The sequence below is a fragment of the Mirounga angustirostris genome, unplaced genomic scaffold (assembly GCF_029215605.1).
Source record: "Mirounga angustirostris isolate CCGP_5_RB_7025 unplaced genomic scaffold, mMirAng1.0.hap1 SCAF_6, whole genome shotgun sequence".
Taxonomy (NCBI): Eukaryota; Metazoa; Chordata; class Mammalia; order Carnivora; family Phocidae; genus Mirounga; species Mirounga angustirostris.
Genome location: NW_026991714.1, coordinates 86,736,287 through 86,757,390, shown reverse-complemented (window position 1 = coordinate 86,757,390; position 21,104 = coordinate 86,736,287). Strand labels below are relative to the sequence as shown.

Here is a 21,104-nt window from a genome sequence, read left to right as displayed (position 1 = left end):
GGGGCTTAATCCCAGCATCCTGAGATCATGACCTGAGCTGAAATCAAGTCAGATGCTCAACTGACTGAGCCACCTAGGCGCCCCTTGAAAATCTTTTAATAGGCAAATTAAGCCCTTCTGTAAATGATATTGTGATATGGTTTGATCTCAGCTCTGTCATATTATTTTCTTTTACAATTGCCACGTGTGTTATGCTATACTTACTCTGTTGGGTTTTTTTCTCCGACTATCTGGTATGTATTCTTTGCTGTTTTAAAATTTTTTCTCTTAAGGTTTTAGAACAGAGTTTCTGATATCTAGGAATATATATATTTTGCTTTGTGGTCAAGTTTTATATTTTTATGTTACCCTTAGTTCCTTCCTTTGTTTCTTAACCTTTTAACATCTGGGTGTGCATTTTATATGGTCTCCTTTGACTTCCACCTATTGCCTTTTTATAGTCAATGATATATGATTCTGTTTTCTCTTTTCTCTCTCCCTTCTCCTTCAATTGCTTTTAGTTGTTGGTGTTTAACTTTACCAGAAATTATAATGCTTACATACTATTCTTCTACCAATTAAATATATAAATTGCTCTCCATCAGTCATTTTGCTGGCTTTCCTCTGTTTTCACTTGGATGGGGGAAGCCCACTCTCCAGGAAAGGCATATAATGGTCTCTGAATTTTTGCACTCAGTTCCTTTCTGTTTGTTTATAGCTGCACACAAAAATCCTTGGCTGGTATTTTCTCACATTGAGTTTCTTATAAATGCCGCTCCATTGTTGCCTTGCTTTGTATGTTGTTCTTAAGAAGTCTGATGCCAGCCTAAATTTGTGATCTCTATAAGTAATTTGATCTTGATGCCTTTAAAATCCAATAGTTTTACTAAGATACGTTTTGGAGTTGATTATTCCAGAACAGTTTTTCAGGGTACTTGGAAGTTACTTTTGATACACAATTTAAATTTTTTCTTATTTCTGAATTCTTTTCTGGGATTACAGCTTTCCCCCAGTTTTAATTTCATAATTGACCTAACTATATAAGCACCGTATAAGTTGTACAGCATAATGACTTGACTAACATATATTGCAAAATGAGGAGCACAATAAAGTTGACATCCATCACCTCATAGATACAGAAGGGAAAAAAAAGTGTTGTTTTCCTTGTAGTGAGAACTCTCAGGACCTACTCTCTTAATAACTTTCAAATGTGCCATACAGCATTATCCATCATGATGTAGTTATGTTGAATATTACATCTGAGATTACAGTTTCTTTTTTTGTTTTGTTTGTTGTTGTTGTTGTTGTTTTCTGCTTCACTGGTGTTTCTATTGAGGACTCCAGTTCTATGTAGTTTGGTTCTTCTTTCCTTTCATTTCAACCACTTCTCTTTGAATACTTTTTGCTTCTTTCTTTATCTTATTTTCAATTTCTTGATTATTTTCTTGCCATCCTTCAGTGTCCTTTTACATATTTTTTTTCCATTGAGGCGTTTTATTTGCAAGTATGTATTACATCCCTAGAAAAAGAATCCCAGGATTTTCCCTCCTGTGTGTTTTCATCTTGCTTCTTCATGGTCCATGATGCCAGCTGAGGTTGTCAGTACAATGAAACCAAACTGGGCGCACGGGAGCAGGTTATTCTGCCATTTTTCTGAATCTTTCAGTTGTACATCAAATCTGGGGCTGATCACTCCACACTTGTTTAACCTGCCCGTGAGGTTCACAACAATTTTCCCCATTCTGTGATCATCAATGATTTCAAATTCGCCAATGTAACCATGCTTCATCATCAGTGAGAAACAGGACGATGACTTTGGAGCACGGCCTAATAAGAACCTGGCGTTTGCCTCTCTTCTCAGCATTGTTAATGCTCTTGAGAGCATCTGCCAGGACATTCATGCATACCATTATGGCCGCACGGAAAGATGGCGGGAAGAGTCTTTTTACATATTTTTATTTGACTATATTCTCCCGTGGGCATTTTATAATTATTCTTTGTTTCTCAGACAGTACCAATTTCTTTCCTGAATTTGATCAACTTTTGTTACATTTCTTCCTAATTTTTGTCTAGTCTGTTCTTAGTTCTTGAATTTCTGATTGCAGTTGTCTATATGTATGCATATATGTATGTCTGTGTGTGCGCACAGGTCCACATACATGATGCTTTGTTCAGTTAGGTAGTTTGATCTGTGGTGTTACAGTTTCTCCTGCTTCCTGGTTTTATGTGTGTGTGTGTGTATTTTCATAGGCTGAAAATGTTAGGATTCATTTTTTTTTATCATAAGAAATGTGATTCCTTTTTTGTTTTCTTTTTATGGTAGCTTTGCATGCAGTCAATCTGATCTTATTCTGTTACTAGGAATTTTGACACAGGGTTCCCACTTCAAGAATGTTCTCTTCTATCTGTAGAGTGAAGTGAAGTTTTTAATAGATAACAGTGTCTGGGGGAGGGACTGACTGTCTTTTATTTCTGTAGGATCTTTAATTTGCCCTTTTTACTTCCTTCTTTCCCTTCACTACCAGGCCTCCAAAGGGCATTACCCTTTCTTTATTTATTTGACTTTTCCCAGAAGCAAGGCTTCTTCAAGGCTGCCACCTCCTGTCCCATTCTCTTTCAAACCTCTTCCCTGTTAAGTACCCGACCTGTGTTCAGTTTTAGTTCTTGGTGTTGGGCTTTCTCTTTGTAGAGGCTTTAAGCCCGGACTTCACTTAAGTCCTTGGCAATAGCCGAGGGAGCTCTGCTGGAATTTGATGTCTTTTCTTTCTTCTACTTAAGAAGTAATTAGAAGTTCAGTTCACAGCATTGGCATTCCCTCTCCTAGCGGTGCTGAAGGCTTGTTGGTGTTTGTATTTCGCTGAAGATGTGAGTAGGGATTGAGATTCAGACAGCTGCCATTATCCTCCAGACTGGGAAGCTCCTGAAATCACTTTTGAAATACCAAGTGCCAACTAACATTTCTTTCTTTCCTAGGAGTACGGGAAACTTCGCGTGTGTGTGGCAAGGGCATCGTCAAGGTTACACAGATTCTGTTACGAGACAGATGTGTCTTCCTGAGATGTTTATGTGTTAACTCTTCTTTCTTCTTTTAAGAAAGCAACAAATTAAAAGGAAAAGATTGAAAAAAAAATTGCGTCCCTTCTTCCTCTTTCATGTTTATTAAAAACAAAATAAAACAAAAGAATCCTGCTATTCAGGGCTGTCCATTCTCGTAAAAATATTCCCTTGACCTCTCTTATTCTACCTGTGGGCCCCCATCTCTGACTAAATAATTACATAAAATTGACAGCTGGGGATCAGGGATGTTTCGCTGCAAGATTAGTAAGAAAACTGCAGAAGTCGGGTCCAGGAGGCGGGTTTGCACCAAAACACTCAGGTGGGCCGGCCAGTCAGAGCGAGGCCGTTAAGGGTCTGAGGCGGTCCCCAACACCCGGGACCCAAGAGGTGACAGCCTCGGCGGCGCGGCGCCAGGCAGCAGGGACCCCCAGGGTCCCGGGTGCGTGTGCACGTGTGTGTGCGCACGTCTGCGCGCGCTGCGCGCGGTCCCGGGCAGCCACCTGTCACTCACGGGGGCGGAGGGGCAGCGGCGGGGAGGACGCAGAGGGGGCGGGGCGGCGGCCGGAGCGGGGCGGTGCCGAGGCCCGGTCCCGCGGAGGCCCTCCCGGCGGAACCCCCCCCCGCCACCCTCACCCCCGCGTGCTGCCGCCATGGAGACGCGGTAATCCCCTCCTCCGGCCCGCGCCCCGGCCCCCGCAGCCGCCGCCGATTGGTCGCCCTTTGCTCCCTGACCCGCTCGCCGCCTCCGAGGCCGCCGCTTCCTGCTCGGGCGCCGCGCCGCGCTCCCGGCCCGGGGCGGAGCTCGGGCGCCGGGCGCGCGCCGCCTTCGCCGCCGCCGAGCAGCAGCCCGCGCCGGAGGAGGAGCCGCCGCCGCGCCCTTCCCCTTCCTCCGCTCCTCCCCCGGCCCCGCTCCCCGCCCGCGCCGGCCCCAGGCAGCACTCGCGAACAGCGGCGGCCGCGGCCGGCGGCCGAGAGGGGAGAATGCGGCGGCGCTCGCGGATGCTGCTCTGCTTCGCCTTCCTGTGGGTGCTGGGCATCGCCTACTACATGTACTCGGGGGGCGGCTCCGCGCTGGCCGCGGGCGCGGGCGGCGGCGCCGGCAGGAAGGTGAGTGGGGCGCCCTGCCCGGGCCCGGCCACCCCCCTCCCCTCGAGCCCCCGACTCCCCTTCCCCCGCCGGCCCCTCCCGCGCCGACGCGCCCCCTGCCCGGCTGCAGACCGCCTGCTCGGACGTGGCCGGCCGGGCGCCGAGGGGGGCTCCCGCCCCTCCTGCTCCTCTGCCTGGACCTCGGCTCGGGCCCCCGCTCCCCTCCCCGGGCCTCCCAGCCGATTCCCCAGGGCACGGGGCGCACCCAGCCCCTCTGCGCTCGCGGGGCTCGGGAGAGGGCGACCCGGCGCAGCCCCGCAGAGCTGGGGACCCCGGACGCCTTTCTCGTCGCCGTAGACGTCCTCCTCCGTAGATGTCCCCCTGTGCCCGCTCCACGTAATTGAAGTTGAGTCTTGTCCGGCCGCCGGGAGCCCCATCCCCAGCGGTGGGAAGTTTAGCGGTGGGGGTGCTGGGACACACAAAAGGGGTGGGAGGCGAGGAGGGAGAGGCGGCTGCCTTTCCAAAGTGTCATGTACAGGAGAAAGGAGTCCAAGTTTCTTTTCAGCCCTTTGATACAAGCCGCTGCAAATCCCCACCCCTTTCCCCCTTGTCACCCCGCGGCCGGAGATGGTGGTCGGGGGGCAGCTCGGGGTCTCTGCCCCTTTCTCCCTCTGCCCATTACCTCTGGGGGGGGGGGGGGCGGGAATGCAGCCAGCCCCGCGCCGGATAGCGCCGGATAGAAGGGACTCCCTGGGCGGGTGTAAGCGGAGGGCCAGCGCGCCTCTGAGCCCCGAGTGAGGCTGGCCACCGACATCCTCCCCGTCGGCCCCCGACCTTCCCCTCTCGGCCCAGGCTTTACGCTCCGGCCGGCTCGGCCCCCGCCGCCCCCGCCGCCCGGCCGTGGCCCCCTGCGCGTGCCTTCCTCTGCCCAGCTGCCCGGTTACGCGGGGACGGTCCCTGTTCTATGGGTGTGCTTTGAGCAGGCTCCCAAGGGCCGAGTGGTTAGGCCGTGGGGACCGTGTGAGCCACCTGGACCGCTCGGCGTATTCGGGAGGAAATCGAGCGGCCAGAGCCGCCCCGACGGCGGGGTTCTGCGGCCGGGCGCCCGCTGGGAGCGGAGGGCTTTGGCTGTGCACATGCCGCCGGCGGGGTTGTTCTGTTTGGTGGGGAAGAGGCTTTGAAAGCCGCGTTATCTTTTCCAAAATCCTGTAACGCTCATTACTGTGACGTTTAGTGTCACCGCAAACCCAGGAAAAATTCTGAGTTAATGGAGGTGGACCACGGGTTGGGCTGGCACTAGGGAATGATATTCTGGAACAAGGCAAACGGGACTGACTGTATTAGAACAGACTTTTTAGCCTTGAAGTCAGACACCGGTGAAGTAACGCTGAGGTTTGGCTGCTTCAGAGGTTTCCCTCCTGGCTTGTTTCTTTCTCCCATTCATTCATTCATTCATTCATTCATTCATTCATTCATTCTCACCTGAAGGTACTAGATGGAGGTAGTAGGTATCTTGTTTGAGTCTTGAGAAATTGCATGGGTTTGCTTTATCTGGAGGGGGCAGAAATGAAGTCTTTCCATGTGCTGAATTGGCCTAGCTTAGTTCTGAGCCAACAGTGTGCTCTTTGCCCAATTTTTTCTCTCTTTTTTTAATGCAGGGAACTGCTGTATATGTACCTGAAGTCTCTTGTTTATTCATCCGGTAGGAGCAGTGCAGCCCTTTGAAAACTACGCTCATGTGAAACTGGAATTATTTTCAAAACTTTGCTTTGCAGTTAAGTGGGCCTTGGCAGGTCCACATAGCCCGGTGTGCCGGTAGGACCTGGCAAAGCCTCTGCCTTTCATGCAAAAGAAAAACAAACAAATAAGCCACACTGGTATTTCTCTTTCCTTGGTTTGGCACTTTCATTAGTCCATGTGATTAGAAATAGCAACAGTGTGGCCTTAGCATCCAGAGAGGCTGATTTCTCCCTGGTGGGCTTCATTCGGTGGCTGGGTTTTGACGGGTCCTCTGTGTTGACCTCTGAAGTGGTATCCTTAATTTAAAAAAAAAAAAAAAAAAAAAATCCAAGAACTCTTTGTGACCTAGTGGCAATAGGGAGGTACAGGGATCAGGTAGGGAAAAATGTGTGGGAAATGAACAATTATACATGGATTGGTGATTTGGGATTCTATTCTTTCTGTGAACGAACCATAAAATTTAATCCCACCTCTTAGAATGGTTTAGTGATTTGTCAGTTGGGGAAGAGGTGTGTAAATGCAATAGCTTTTGAAATCGCAGTAAAAGACTCATTAACTTAGTGTTGTGGACCCTGGTATAAAAGTCGAAACCGTGAGACTATTCTGGAGGGCCTGAATAGAACCCCGCTGTCCTGAATTTCCGAATCTAGAGTATAGAACTGCATAGTCTTCCTTCCTCCTGAAGTGTTTCCATGGATTTCAGGACTAAAGAGTCTTCAAATTTAGTTCATCCTTATGATAAAAGGAAATATATAGTTGATCACGTGGTATGCAAGTAAAGGCAGAATTTAAACACTAGCGATAGTTTTTTAGATGCAAATGGAATTAATGTTTCTTCTCTTGTTTCATACTATGCTATAGTAAGTCAGGGCTCTCATTCTGTATTTAGCAATTTCTCTCCGCCCCGGAGTTTTTCACAGGGTACCAGGCTTCAGTATTAGGCTTTGGGGGATTGTCTGCCGGGAGCGTGCCTGGTGTTTCTGCTGCTTCAGCACCCCCGCCCGGACTTGTCACTGTGTGCCCTGCCTGTTAAATAACTCATCTCAGGACTGTTATTCTCCATTTGCCAAAACCCAGAAAGCCAACTCACCTCAGATTGCAGATCTAATAAAGTGAATAGGAGCAGGTGCTCAAAAGCAATCAAGACATTGCCACACCATTTGGGACTCAGTGCTGAGGTTCAGGGTGTGCGGCCAATCAGTTTATGTGTAATATTGTTTAAAATTATTTCATTTGTATAGATCTCTTCGCGCCTCCCATAGTTTGCTCTTTCTCCCTAAATTAAAGATTTGCACTCTGAGAATGGCTTTCCTTTAAGCCTCTTAAATGCTTTAAAATTTTAATCATGTTAAGTCTCCCCCAGGCCTTGGCAAGTTGGCGGTGGATGGAGCTGTATAGAAGAGAAGAAGGGATTTCTGTTGTAGTGAACCTGCCTCTGGGTAAAGTGTGGCTGTTGAGGCTGGAAAGGGAAGGGTTTCCCAGTATGTGAAGGATGATTGCTCCTGAAAGAGAGTGTGTCCAGCCTGAGACTCCTGTCTGTGCTGCTCACATCCTTGGGAGGTAAGGGAAAGTGTTACCTGAAGGACATGGCCAAGGGCCTGGGCAGCCCGTTCGCTTTCCACCACCCTTCCTTGATGAGCAGGCACAGTGCTGCAGCCCTTGCTCTGGGGGTTCGAGGGTGGAGGACTTTGGGGGTGATCTTATAAGAGGCATTTGGGGGAGGAGGGAGTGATGAGGGGCCCCACTTGGCTGGAGCATGGGACATGTGTAGGGGAACAGTAGGATTTGAAATTGGAGAATGAGTTGGGGTCTAGGCTGTTGAGAGGGCTCCGCATGCCAAGCTGACTTGTTGGTTCTTAATTTGGTCGATCCTAAGGAAACAGTCATGTGTTTTGAGCTGGGTAGTGGACTTTCACAGGAAGAAGAATAACATGAATCCATTTATTGGTACTGAGTGACCTTAGCTCTCTACCCCCTTCTGCTTGGTGACCTTTATTAATTAATTGAACTTCTCTGACCCTCAGTTTCTCAGCTTCACAGTGGGGATCATCATATTCACCTTGGGGCAGCAAGCTAAATGCCATTAGTAGGTGTTGAGGAATAGTAGACACCGAATAAATGGTTTTGAGGGTTGGGGGGGCATAAGGAAAAAGTAAACAGCCGAAATACTCTTTGAAAATATATTGAACCAGGAATCTGCAGTGTCTTCTTGCTCTCTGGGAAATCGTTGATGTTTTTATTTTTTCTTTTATCCTTCATCCATTCCTCTGAGATTGATCTGTTCGGTGTATTTGGGCGCGTACTAAAGAAGCTTGAATGACATTAAGGACTGCCTTTTGGGGAAGTGGTCCAGACATGCCAGCTCTCTGGTACCCAGCTGTGGTGTCAGAGTGGGGTTCCCACCTGTGGGCAGCCAGCAGGAAAGCTTGGGTGGAGGACACACCTGTTTCTGGTGGTTGTGTGAACAGTGGGAGTGGCTCTGTGTACGTGGCCCTAAGTGGAGATTTCTTGTGGCGAGGAAGCCGGCCCGCTCCACTCCCCACTAGGACCTGGGCTCCCCTGCTCTGCCTCTGCAGCCTTGCTTCTCCGGGCAGGAGGGGAGAGGCTGTGACTGCTCTCCTGTGACAGGTTTGAGGTGGGACATGAAGCCACCACGGGCCATGATGGGTGTCAGTAGAGTGGGGGGGTCTGTGGGTGGACGCGCAGGAGGGGACCCATACTCTACCTTGGCACCTACGATCAGTTTTGAGTTTAAGGAAATTCCATTTGAGATGAGAGTTTGAAGCTGGGGTAGGGAGGGCAGTAGTTGGGGGGGGCACTATAGCCAGAGAATCTGACAAATGGCACTGTAATAGCAACTTTTCTCCAAGGAAAATCAAGTTTCCCTGTTCCCGAGTTATGCTGTGGCTGCCTCGGGTGCGCAAACATAACGGAAGCAGATTGTGACGGATAAACACCGCCGGAGCACTGAGCGCTTCCCGTAACCCTCTAGCAACACGAGAAAGCTGCTGTACCCAGTACAAAGTAGGGTCAGCTTGCTCGGGCTCTCAGACCTTGAGGTAGGGTTGCGTGTGGGCTTCAGGCCCTCTGTCAGTCTCCCCACCGTCCCTCCTCCTGCGTGGTGGGTTTCCTCTTTGGAACAGAGGAAGAGGTAATGAGAGGTGGTCAGGAAAATGATTGGGCATGCACGCATTTACATCTATACATACATATAATATCTTGTTTCTGCCGTTCATGTTTTTCAGATCTTTGGGGAGCGGGAAGTTAAGTTTGGGAAAGATGTCGATTTCAAAGCAGGCAGTGCTGTGCTGCTTACCTTCTAGCAAAGCTGAGGCACTTGGCTTGGTGGAAGGAGGAGGAGGAGGAGGAGGTGGTGAGGGTGAGGCTACCTGGGGCAGAGACCCAGGCGCACTCAGGAGTTGACTTTGAGGTTCTGGCTGAGATCCCCAGAAAGACACAGGGTATTCCTGGGGGGAAAAATCTATGAGGTCCCCTAGCTGGCCCAGCAGAATTCGTGGGATGAGAAAATAGCCAAACCTGGCCAAATCCACTCCCTTTTTTTGTTCTTCTGATTTTCTCCTTGTGAATCCTGTTCTGGAAAGTTCGCGTGGATGATGCTGAGACATACAAGCCAGGTGGATGTCCAGATGGAAACACCCATCCAGTGATGCCACACAGATTAAAATAGGGGGATGCTTCCATACTGGTTGTTAAATAAATGCCCCTCTCATGACCTCGAGGGACTCCCAGCCCCCGGCTGTCCTGGTCGCTTCCCTTGGGATCCCTCCTCCATGATCAGCAACCAAAGAATTGAAACCTGCCACCACAGGGGCCTTTTGGACCCTGAGTGTTGAGTGTGCCACTTGGACCCAAGGAAATGTTGGCCTGGTCTCACTTCTCTGACCTGAAAGGTCACCTTTCCCTTGAGGGAGTGTTTGATTGATTCTCTGTTGCTATTGGGGACCCTAGTCCCCCTACTGTTGTCTTGGATCCTTGCCTCCAGACTGCCTCATTGGTAAAGTTTTTGAAGACGGACCTTCTGGCACTTCCACGAGCAAACCCTCCTGGGTGGGTTTCTGGATAGGCTGGGCCTGGCGAGGAACTCTCCTCCATCAAGAGTTAGATCGAAAGGGTTGGAGGGAGCACCCCAGTAGACACTCGTGCCCTCAGGGGGAACCTGACCTTGTCTCTTAGCTGGCGTGAGGATTCTCTAGCCTTTGGCCATGTGCTTGACCTGAAGGATTGACTCCAGGTGAGGAGGTACCAGGAATGCCTGTCTGGTTTACCTGGCCACTCAAGAGAGCCTTCTCCACCTTTCTCCTTTCTGACCATGGGCCCATTTCTGGGAAATAAAAACCAGACTCAAGGAGCAAACAAGACTTTGCATGGTGGAGCACATCCTCCCCGCCCTCGGCCCCTTGCCCTGGGCAGGTAGCTTTCTGTTCCTGGCCTCACTCTGCCCCTCGCAGCCTGGGGTGCGACATTCCATCATGTCCAGTATTATGGGCCCGGGAAACATGGCATTTTCTACACTTTGGGTTTCGTAGCGTGCTGGAATGTAGAAGGCAGTGATTCATTGGGGCTGGGTTTGAAGAAACCAAAAACGGTCACAGAGAATCTCACTCCTGGGCCTAAATGGAAACCGCTTTCCTGGGCTTTGGGAATTCTGTGCCGTGTGCCCGGTTTCTTCCAGGAGCTGGCTGTTGGGCAGCAGCAGCTGAGGGTGGCTGTCTGGGGCCGTGAAGCGGGCCGCTCACTGTGGCTCACTGAGCTTTTGTGGGGCCGCCTGCCCGGGTACCCTGTCGCCTGGGCCTCTGCCCTCCCCGGGTCTCCCAGGCCCCGAGTGCCAGCCACTGAATCCTGCCAGGGCTGGCTGTTTCTTGCCAGCTGACTCTTCGGGAGGAGGAATGGTCAGCACGGCCGGGACAGAGTTCCTGGATTTCCAGAGCCCAGCCCTGGACCCATGTTTTGTCAGTGTCAAGGGGCCTTTGGGGGCGTGGTCAGTCCAGATCAGGGTTGCTCAGTCTTGACCTGGTTGACATTTCAAGCCGGATCATCTTGGTTGTGTGGGGTTGCCCTGTATGTGGTCAGGTGTCTAGGGGCTTCCCTGGCCTCCACCCCATATGTGACGACCACCACATGTCGCCTGGAGGACACAGTCCCCCCTCATTTAGAGCCGCTGCTGTGTCTCTGTTAACTTTGATTTCTTTTCTTCTCCCTGTGACCTTTGCAGACCCTGTTAGACCCCTGCAGAACAGGACGGCCTCTTCGTGTGGTCTGGGCTGGAGCCCTGGGCAAAGGGTTTTCATCTAATAAACACTTGCCCTGTTAGCACCCGCTGTGTGCCAGGCCCCGTCCTAAAGCTGCCGTATCCATATGAACTCAGCGACTCCTCATAACAGCCCTTTTGTTCCTCTCATTTTACTAATGAAGCCCGAGGCACAGAGAGGGTAAGTCACTTTCCCAAGGTCGCGGAGCCGGTGGACGGCAGACCCAGAGTCGTCCGCTGGGAGGCCTCTGTGCGGACCCCTGGAGGCAGGGGGCTTTGTCCGCACGCAGCACAGGGCCCGGCGGTGTGTGCCGGCGGGCGTGGCCTGTGGCTTGCTCTCTGGAGCCGGGCTTCCCCTGCTCCCTTCCCTGCTTTTTGGCACTGCCCGTGTCCTGCTGCACCATGTCGGAACGTTCCTGGGGGGCATTTTGGAACTCAGTAACGCTTTGATGGTAACGTCCGTCCATTTTGCTTTTTTCTTCGTTTTCACCTTTTGCGCCAGGAGAGGTTTGGTGTGTTCTTACCCGCCCGACGTCTGTTTGTCCCGAAGACGACATCCTCAGCTGCCCCTCTGGCAGGAGCAGAAATGAAAACAGGCTCTGGTCCCTTTCATTCGTTCTTTCAATGAGTATTTCTTCAACCCCTGCTATGTGACAGGCGCTATTTGGGTATTTGGGACTATGACAGCGAATATAACAGACAAAATCCCTGTGCTCATAGAACTTTCATTCGGGGGTGGGGAGAGGGTAGCTAGATCAAAACATGACAGGTAAGAAAATGATACAGCGTGGAAACAGGTGCTAAGTGCCATGGGAAACACAGCGGCGTAAGGGGCTTAGGAACGGGGTGGGGGTTGTCGTGTTACCGCGGTGGTCCCTCCGGCTCGATGGGGAAGTGAGGCTTGGGCAGCTTTGAGCCAAGACTGGAAGCCGGTGAATCTCTGCTTCACCTGGGGCTCTCTCTGCTTCCTACGCAGCCCCTTGTTTTAGCCGTGTCCTGTCTTTTGGTGATACTTCCTTTTGCTGGCCTTTGCTAAATTGAGCTGGTTTTCTTTCCCATAGGTTGTTGCCTTTGGTTTGTCACAGGTGAAATTTCCTCTGTGACGTGGAAATCTTGGGTCTTCTTGTTGCACTGGTGTCTTGGGTGACGTGTGTACTCCTCCTAGTGAAAATGCTGTGCGTGCTCCCATGCCCCCGGCTCCCACTTCAGGCCTGGGACTGCTCGAGGTGCCTGCAGGGTAATTTGCTCGTTGACTCAGTAGCATGTGCTTGTGGAACAATCTCGTTGCTTGCTCTCTGAGCTGATCTCTGTGAAATGCTAGGCTGGACCAGGTAAGCATCCACTGTCCATTGTTGAGTGCACTATTAAATGACATTGCACATGGGTAGAGTGCTTTCCATGCATATTATCATGTAATGAGAAATCCTTGCGGGTCTTTGTGCACCTGCTTTAGCGCAGGATTTCCACTGTGATGTAATCTCTGTGAGTTTCTATGGGTGATGGGGCTTGTTGATTTCTGCAGGAAAACCAGCCCATAGGAAACCAGAGGTCAGAAACCTGCCTGATACCAGGGCTTTGGAGAGGTTGTTCTCGGCAATGTGGGTTACATTGAGGCTCTGCAGTCTATAGTATTTGTGGGAAATAAAATGGATGTGTGGCTTTATTGCCCACAGCCGTTGTAGGGGAGGTGGGACAGTAGGAAATTGCAGGTCCTCCTGGTTCTCACGGGGAAGTATCCAGCTGCTTTTCAGAGACGATGTTGGCATTTATGAGGTTATTAGATATTTTATGAGTTTACGTTCGATGCCCCCAGTGTGTTTCTGGATACAACAACTGGAACATTTGCATGGCGGCAAAGGAAAGGTAATTTTAAAGACCTTCAGACTTAGGAGCGGTTGTGGTGGTTTCTTTGTCTCTGCTTCTTCAGAGGCCAGTGCGGGGAGTGAACTCTTTCTTTGCGGAAGGGTGCTGCTCTAGAAAGATCACATACTTCAATTGAAGGGTCCGTCATAGCTGAATCACCCGGGAGAGTGTGAGCAGCTGATGTAAATTAGAGGTCTGCATTTGGGAGATGCCCATAAACTAAGCACTCTGTTATCAGGAGGTGGCGAGTGGCGGTGACTCTTGTCCAGGGGGTTGTCCAGGGCTGTCCTGGATTATGGGCCACTTGGCCCAGCTGGGGCGCCTTCGGGTCTCATTGTCTTGGCGCTTTCCGCCTCAAGGGCTCTCCCGTTGACCTAGATTTGGAGCTTTTGCTCTGTGACCTTCGCAAGGCTTAACCTCTTTTCCTCTCTTTTCACTGCCCCCTCTGCCCACTCCGGGCCCTTCCCTGCGCCCTTGTGCCAGTCAGCTCACCCACTTGTTTTTCTGCTGCTCACTTTTGATAATCACTGACTTTCCCCTTCATAGATAATATACCTCTTTTTATCATACCTAAAATGCCATTTTTCATACAACCATTATTTTATGTACCACCAGGCAAGGAAAAAAACGCTGTTCATTGAACTGTGATACAATGGTTTCTTTATCAGTTAACATTTTTATTTGTCTACTTATTTAAAGAGCTCTTTTAGACTTCATTAGACATTGATTTTTCCATATATCACTCTTGTGCATAGATAAAAAGGAAAATGCACATGAAATATATTGGGTAAGGGGTTCTTAAAATTTTTCCAGTATCTAGTTTTTCACTCAGAGATATTTGTGCCTGTTTTCCTCAAAGTTTTCTGGGTCACCAAGACCTTTGGTGATGCAGCATTAAAAAAAAAAAAATCAATGAAAGCGCTAAAAGCTCTTGGTTCTGGGCTCTTAATGCAGCTTGGCAATTACATAGAATTATCCAGTTTTTGACTCATTTGGGAATTTTCCCTAATTCCCCAATTCAACATCCATTTCTACCCCATTTGATTTGGTTTCTAAGGATTATGAGTGCTTTCTTGTTGTTTCTGAGATTTTCTTCCAGGCCACTGATGCGCATCATGTGGGTTTTGCTGCTGGTGTGTTGTATGTTTGAGCATGTGCTGGTCATGAGAGGTGCATCATGGCCCTTGCCTGACCCACAGCATCATAACAGTGTCCTTCATTGTGAGGTGCGTCCCAATTTCATGTCAAACTGTGAAAAATAGTGCAACTTAGAATTGATGAGTTACGGTCTTCTTTTTCTCCTGTGTGAGAGAACTCACCTTTATGAGAACACAGCTCCGGGCCTCCTGTCCTTGATAAAGGAAAATGGTAGCCCTCATTGGAATGTGTCCATCTGTTCACTCCCAAATCCCAGGATCCATGTAAACAGAAGTTTACTTCTTTTTCTTTTTCTTTTCTTTTTCTTTTTACTTCTTTTTATTTTTGAGAGATGAACAGTGATGAGCATGAATCCATTCAGAAACTCTTGGGAGCATTCTCTGTCTACAAGTTAGCCTGTTGAATGCTGGGATCTGCAGAAGTGAGCAAGGCACTCTGTCTTGCTTCATGGAGCTCAGAATCATGGAACAAACCAACTAGAGAAAGACCTAAAAAGAAAAAAAGAAAGAAAATTAGGGGTAAGTTGAGTAGGGACTGGATAGTAGATGAAATGAAAAGCATCGTTACTGATTTTATTAGTGGCAGTAATGGTCTTGGGGGGGTTGTTTTTTGAAAATCCTTATCTTGTGTAGATCCAATCTAAAGTGTTTATGGATGATGACACCATGTCTGGAAGGAAAACTATGGGAATTTGACTGATGGGTACCTAGGGTCCATCCTACTATTTTATTTTTTGTACTTTTGAAAATTTCATTAACATTTAAAAAAAAGTTTATAGATGTTTGTAGCTAAAACTAGCAAACTGGGTGAAAACTGATACTTTTTAAAAACACAGCTTGAAGGCTGAGTGATGGAGTCAGTGGAAGGTTTCTGCTCCCAGTTTCTGTTCTCCCAGGCGATGCTGCAGCCCCACTTGAGTGTCTTACAGTTTGGTCCAGTTCTGACACGGTCTACCTGGAGACAGCGTGAGATGCCGCAGGTCAAAGGCTCCGTCCTACAAGATTGTCCTCTACTTCTGATGCCAGTCACAAGCCCAGGTTTTCACCTTTGCTTCTGACTGACGGGCTCTACATTAGAGGTTCCCACCACCCTTTTCTTGGGTCCAATTAGTTTGCTAGAGCAGCTCACAGAATTCAAGAAACCCGTTTACTGACTAGATAACTGGCTGATTACAAAGAATATCAAAGGGTATGAAGGGACAGCCAGATGAAGAGATACACAGGGCAAAGTCCCAAACAGAGAAGCTTCTGTCCTTGTGGAGTTTGGGGCCTGGCATGGTGGCACGTAGAAGGGTTCTGGTTCTCCAGCCTGGAAGCTCTTCGAACCCCCTCCTTTGGGGGTTTTATTATGTAGGCATGATCGATCAAATCATGGGCCACTAGTAATTTATTCAGTCTTTTGCTCCCCACCGGTCCCCAGAAATCAGGGGGGTGGGACTGAAAGTTCCAGCCCTCTAGTCACATGGTTGGTTCCCATGGTGCTTTCCAAAAAGTCACCTCATTAACATAAACCCAGTTGTGGAAGGGGCCTTGTTATGAATAACGAGACACCCATTTCACCTTTCTGGCTTTAAAGAGTTTTCAGGAACAGAGGACAACAGACCGAATATTATGAGAAAAGATGTTCCTGTTGCGCTCAGGAAATTCAAGGGTTTGGGGAGTCATGAGCCAGGAACTGTGGATGAAGAGTATATATGTATTTCTCATAACTCACAGTATCACAGTTAGCGAAGATCTACATCAGCCTCGTGTATCCTCTGTAATTTAGGAATATCCAGTGGTGATTCTTTCCAAAGGATGCTTCAGAAGTTGCCTAAGATCCTGGAATTGTCACCTGTACCAGCAGGAAAACATTCTTACATTTGATACCATTTCTTCTATAAAAATTATCTAGGGGCGCCTGGGTGGCTCAGTCGGTAAGTGTCTGCCTTCGGCTCAGGTCATGATCCCAGGGCCCTGGGATTGAGCCCTGTATTGGGTTCTGTGCTCAGTGAGGAGTCTGCTTGTCCCTCTGCCCCTCCCCCTATTTGTGATGCTCACGTGTGTGCGCTCTCTCTCTCTCTCAAATAAATAAAATGGCTTCAAAAAACTATCTAAACTCTTAGGAAATGGCTAGTGTTGGTGATCGTTTTGGTGGTAGAGTGTCAGTTGAGGGTGTTCTGTGAGTTTGCTTGCACCTAACCAGGCTGCTCAGTGGCCCAGAGACCGTATCACCCCCCAGAGTTTGGTGTGGATATTATATCACATTGATTACACCCTTCTCATCTGACAGGTGAGAGTGGGCAGAAAACACGTCTCTGTGAGTTTAGTCCTTCTAGCTTTTCCACTCGTCCTGGGCAGTTTGCATGTTGTAATAAACAGTCCATTAGGAGCCGTGCATGATTTGGGAAGCCAGGGTGGGAGACCTTTAATAAACATATATTATTCCTTTTTTTTGTTTCCCCAGCAGGCTATTATTGCTAACACCTCATATTTTACGTTGAATCTGTAAATGAGCGATTTGTGACAAATACATGATAATTCATGTTTTCTGGAAGGTATAATTCCTGGTACTTCAAATTTATATCAGCGTTGTCACTGAGATGCCCCAAACACTCTAGAGACATTGCTTGTTTATCTTTCATTTCTGCATGCCCAGAAGAATGTCAGGAGCTAGTTTTTCTTCCTGCACTCACGTGTACGGTTTCCGGGGGGCCCCAGGTCGTGAACTTGCCCCCCAGGTCATGCAGTAGCAGTGTTGGGGCTAGGATTGTCATGGTCCCCTGGGTACCTAAAATACGCCTTTGGAGAAAGCTTTGGCCAATCCTGGTTTTAGAGCTGCAGTCCCGGACCCAGGAACGAGTTACAAACTGCAGGTGCAGGCCTGGAAGGTGCGGATCGCTGGGACTGGGGGTCATCTCCGTCACATTTCATTGCAAGCTGCTGATGTGTGTGAGCTGACTGAGCGAGGCAGGGGAATGGGCTGGGTTCTTAGGTGATCTGAGCTTCAGCCTGAGCTTGGGCATCACGGAAGTAGCCTAGCCGGGGTGGTCCGGGCCTCATAGACGGGCTCCCGGAGGCAGGTGGGTCCTCCTGTGCAACATCCCTGTGTGAGGGCTGCTGAGGCTTGTGCTCTGTCCGCACTGCGCTGGCCCCAGAATGGCATTTCTGAGGATCTGGTCCATCTCGTTTCTCACGCAAGCATCAGAAAGTGCTGGTGTCCTTCCCACCTGCACCATAGGTGTCTTCAAGCAAAGCTGTCCTCAGTACTGTGAGATTTTATTTTAGGTTTCAGCAGCAGCCAGGAGGCCCCTGTTGAGGGCTAGAAGGTGTTCAGGGCCCGAGCTGCCACAGAGCAGAGTCTCGATGACCCAGGCTCCGTGTGTGACATGGGGTGACTTGTGAGCACTGGGAGCCCGGCCCGCTTGGCCCCCGAAGAGCTGGTGTCCGGAGGGGGCCTGAGTCTCAGGGGCAGCTCAGGAAATCCACGTTGGGGCAGGGCCCAGAGAGACTGTGCAGGGAAGCTCTCGGCAGGGGAGCCGGCTCTGGGGTGACATGGCGGAGGGGATGTGTTGCATGGGGGCGTGGGCCTGGGTTTGAAGTCTGGCTTCTCCAGTTAGCTATGGAAACTCAGGCAAGTTACTTAACTCCTTTGTTCCTCAGTTTCCTCATTTATGTGTCTTATCGGCTTGTTCAGAAGTCAGAATGGGGCCTGGTACTTGGGTAGTAAGTGCCCCTAACCACTGGTGCTGATGTAAACTCTCAGGTTGTTAGAGTGACAGGTGCTGGCTCTCAGGTTGTTAGAGTGACAGGTGCTGGCTCCCCGAGCTGGGCGGGGCTGCCCTCCGTGGCCGGTGTTCACCAGCCCGGGGCTCCTGTGCCCTCTGCCATGTTGAGGCAGACGGGCCTACTTCCCCAGGACGGCCCTCCACCTCCATGGACCTTGCCTGCAACCTTCGCCTTGGAAGGAGGGTAAGGACATAAGGGATTCCTGCAGCCCTTGCACCTTCTTCAGTGAGGAAACTGAGTCCCAGGGCGAGTGGGTGAGCGGGGCAGGGTGCCCGGGCGGCCGGGGTGGGCACGGAGTGGATGTGGGGTCTGCGGACCGGATGCAGGAGGCGGCAGGCCCGCACCTTCTCCAGTGCGTCGTTAATGAGAGCTTATTTCCTGATTTTACCCCTTAATCTCTCGTCTTTGCAAATTACACCAGGATGTGGTTTTTAACTATGTGACTGTATAATTAATTTTTTACCTCTAATTGGCAATTGGTTTTTTTCAATATCTTGAGCTGTTATTATCCAAATGCAGCATGTTATTTGAAAACTTTTCCACAAGGTTTTAATTAGTAAACGTTCTTTTAGTTTCATTAGTTCAGTTTCTGGCTTGCTTTTGAAACCATAGGTGAGTGACAAGTGGAAGACAAATTAATAATCGTGGCAACACAACAAAGCTGCTGCCCCCCCCCCGCCGTGAGTGCTGAGGACTAGTTCTGTCAATTAGCATGGTGTTCGTGTGGTTTCCTCTGATGCCTCTAATTAAGACAACTTACAACTAGACTATAGATTAATAGATATACGGCATGATGATTTCAAGAAAGAACAATCCATGCAGAACCCTGGATGTTTGGGGATGATAACTCAAAGAGGCCAGGTTCCGATGCTGCCGGCACTCTGGCCTCCATTTCCTCATCTGTGGAAAGGGTTGTTGGAATTTCGTGAACTGCGGGGGGGGGGGGGGGGGGGGATGCTGACCAGTGTCGCGACAGCCTCCTTTTATTTTTCCCGGCACGTGGGCTGCTTCTCCTCTTCTGCAAAGGCTTCTGGGGGCCAACTCTGGGCTTCTCTGCTGGACAGGGAGGTTTGCTTGGAGGAAGACATCCTAGTGGGTGGTGACATCATGGTGTGACTCACTGGACTAAGGATTGGGCATGAAATCAGGTGCAGAAGCCCCTGTTGGTGAAAGCTTTCCCTTCCTTGGTGGTCTGTCCCCCTTTCTTAGACCACATGGAATCGCTGGGCGTACATAGGGAGGTCCCTGTTTTTAAGGTAAAGCTGTGGTGCTGAGCAAGACCAGAAGTGTCACACTGGGGTTACATTTTTAAGATATCGTAATTGGTCAAAGTGCAGTGTGGTTCTCAGGGGCACGAGAACGGAGCAGACCTGATGGATTAATGGCCTGAGGGAGTGAGCTGATGGGAGGGCAATTTCATGGGTGTCTGCCTTCAAGTCCTGCCTTCTCAGTCCACAGATGTTCAGTTTGGGCATCTCCTCCCAAGGCCTCTGGAGCTGGCCCACCCTTGGAGATCCCACCAGTGCCCCGTGGCCCCCAAGGCGGGCTCTTCTTGTCCCTCCCCCTCCGTGCGGAGCTGGGGGAGAGTCTGGCTTAGGAACCTTCCATTCGGTCTGCAGTATTTATTTGTTCCAAGAAGGGAGTGTTGCATTGTGAGAAGGAGAGTCCTGGCTTTGGATGTCTGCACACGGAGAAATAGTGGACAAAGCCTAGAAACCTAGCCCTTGCCCTGCCTGACAGTCAGGACGCTGAGTTCACAGAACGTACCCATTTAAGTGCTAATTAGGCACCTGGGATGATGGAGCTGGGGAGCCAGGCTAAGAGATGACCTTTAAAGGTTGTCTGCAGCACATTGAGATGTCTCAAGATAGAGAATCCCCGTTCTAAGGCATTGCTCTTTCCTTTAAAAAGGCTGTCTGGGCTTGTTAAATGGTGCCCAGAGAGTTTAGGAGATGGGCAGCATTCAGCATTTAGTTTCTTCTGGGTGGTAACAACAGGGACACTATGTTTGTGCTCAGCGTCTCTGGAATGATTGGGACCAACTATACCTGTGTGTGTATGAAGCCTTGAAGATCCCCCTGGGTATCTCGTAGCCTTTCCCCCGGGAGGGGGCCCTACTGCTCCGTCCTCTGATCTGTGTGCCAGTGGAGGGAAGTGGTGCCTGGGACAAAGGAGGAAAGGGCCTGGAGCATGAGGTTGGCTCGGGCTCTTCTCAGCAGCCCCCAGCACTGGGCTGTGTGCCCATGGGGGAGGAGATTTGCATCTCCAGAATCCTGCTAGTCCAGCAGATAGCAAGGCACGGCCTTCCACTGTCCCCGGGTCCCTCACCATGTGCCACTGTTGATACCCAGGACCTCCCCAACCTGCCCTGCAGCACCATGTAATTTTTAATTGCCTGTATCCCACAGGCTGTTGAGCGTCTTGAAGGCTGGCATGTGCTTAGCTACTCCCCTTCCTGCTCTCCTCCCTCTTGCAGAGATGCATTAGCAGCCATGGTATATCGAACCTGAGGGAGGCTTTGGGGAATGAGGCCCTTGTGGGCCTGGGAATCTGCATTCTGGGGGGGGTGCAGGTTGAAGGCCACCAAACCGGTATTGGATAGCCCTACATAGAGCTCCAAGGGGGCTCACATAATCAGCAGAAAGGACAGGGTGGTGGGGGGCATTTGGGGAAGAAGGATCTAGCCATGAGGATGTGGTAGAAGACTGTCCAGGCATGGAGAGGAATGTGCAAAGGTCCTGAGGCCAGAGTGAATTTGGTGTGGTTGGGCAACTAAAAGCAAAAAGAAAGTGGCGAATGGAAGCACGGTGGGCAAGGGAGGCACCAGGTCAGTAAGCATTAGGAATTTATTCATGTGTGTCGTTGGGTTCCCTAAGTGTGGCTCAACACCTGGCACACGGTTGGTGCTCTGTAAACCTTGGTCAGCGAGATGAATCTCAGACTGGTGGGGTCACCGTGATGAGAATGGCCACGAGCCCAGACTCAGTGGAGGGTCTGCTGTTTGGTAAACCCTGCCATACTATTATAACACATGCTCGCCCCTGACACCACCCTTCCCTGGGCTTTTCCCCTGCTGGGTGACCTAGGCTTGACTTATAAGTCACTTGCCCCTTTATGCACTGTCTCCGGTCTATAACAGCTGGCAGACGTGGTCAAGGTAGGGAGTCACTATCATTTCTGGGTGT

General features: G+C 50.0%; 1 protein-coding gene and 1 pseudogene across 2 annotated transcripts in view; one reads left to right on the top strand and one right to left on the bottom strand.

Moving 5' to 3' along the window:
• Positions 1–1,452: 1,452 nt before the first annotated feature.
• Positions 1,453–1,914, bottom strand: LOC123845453 (small ribosomal subunit protein uS8-like; annotated as a pseudogene).
• Positions 1,915–3,896: 1,982 nt separating this feature from the next.
• Positions 3,897–21,104, top strand: part of GALNT2 (polypeptide N-acetylgalactosaminyltransferase 2) — a 183,402-nt gene continuing 166,194 nt past the window's right edge. The window contains exon 1 of one of the 2 annotated variants that reach the window (XM_064594644.1): positions 3,897–4,143. In XM_064594644.1, the coding sequence (XP_064450714.1) occupies positions 4,018–4,143 (126 nt within the window). In that variant the 5' untranslated portion in view covers positions 3,897–4,017. The remainder of the gene's footprint in view (positions 4,144–21,104) is intronic. The other variant, XM_045877854.3, reaches the window with a different exon arrangement.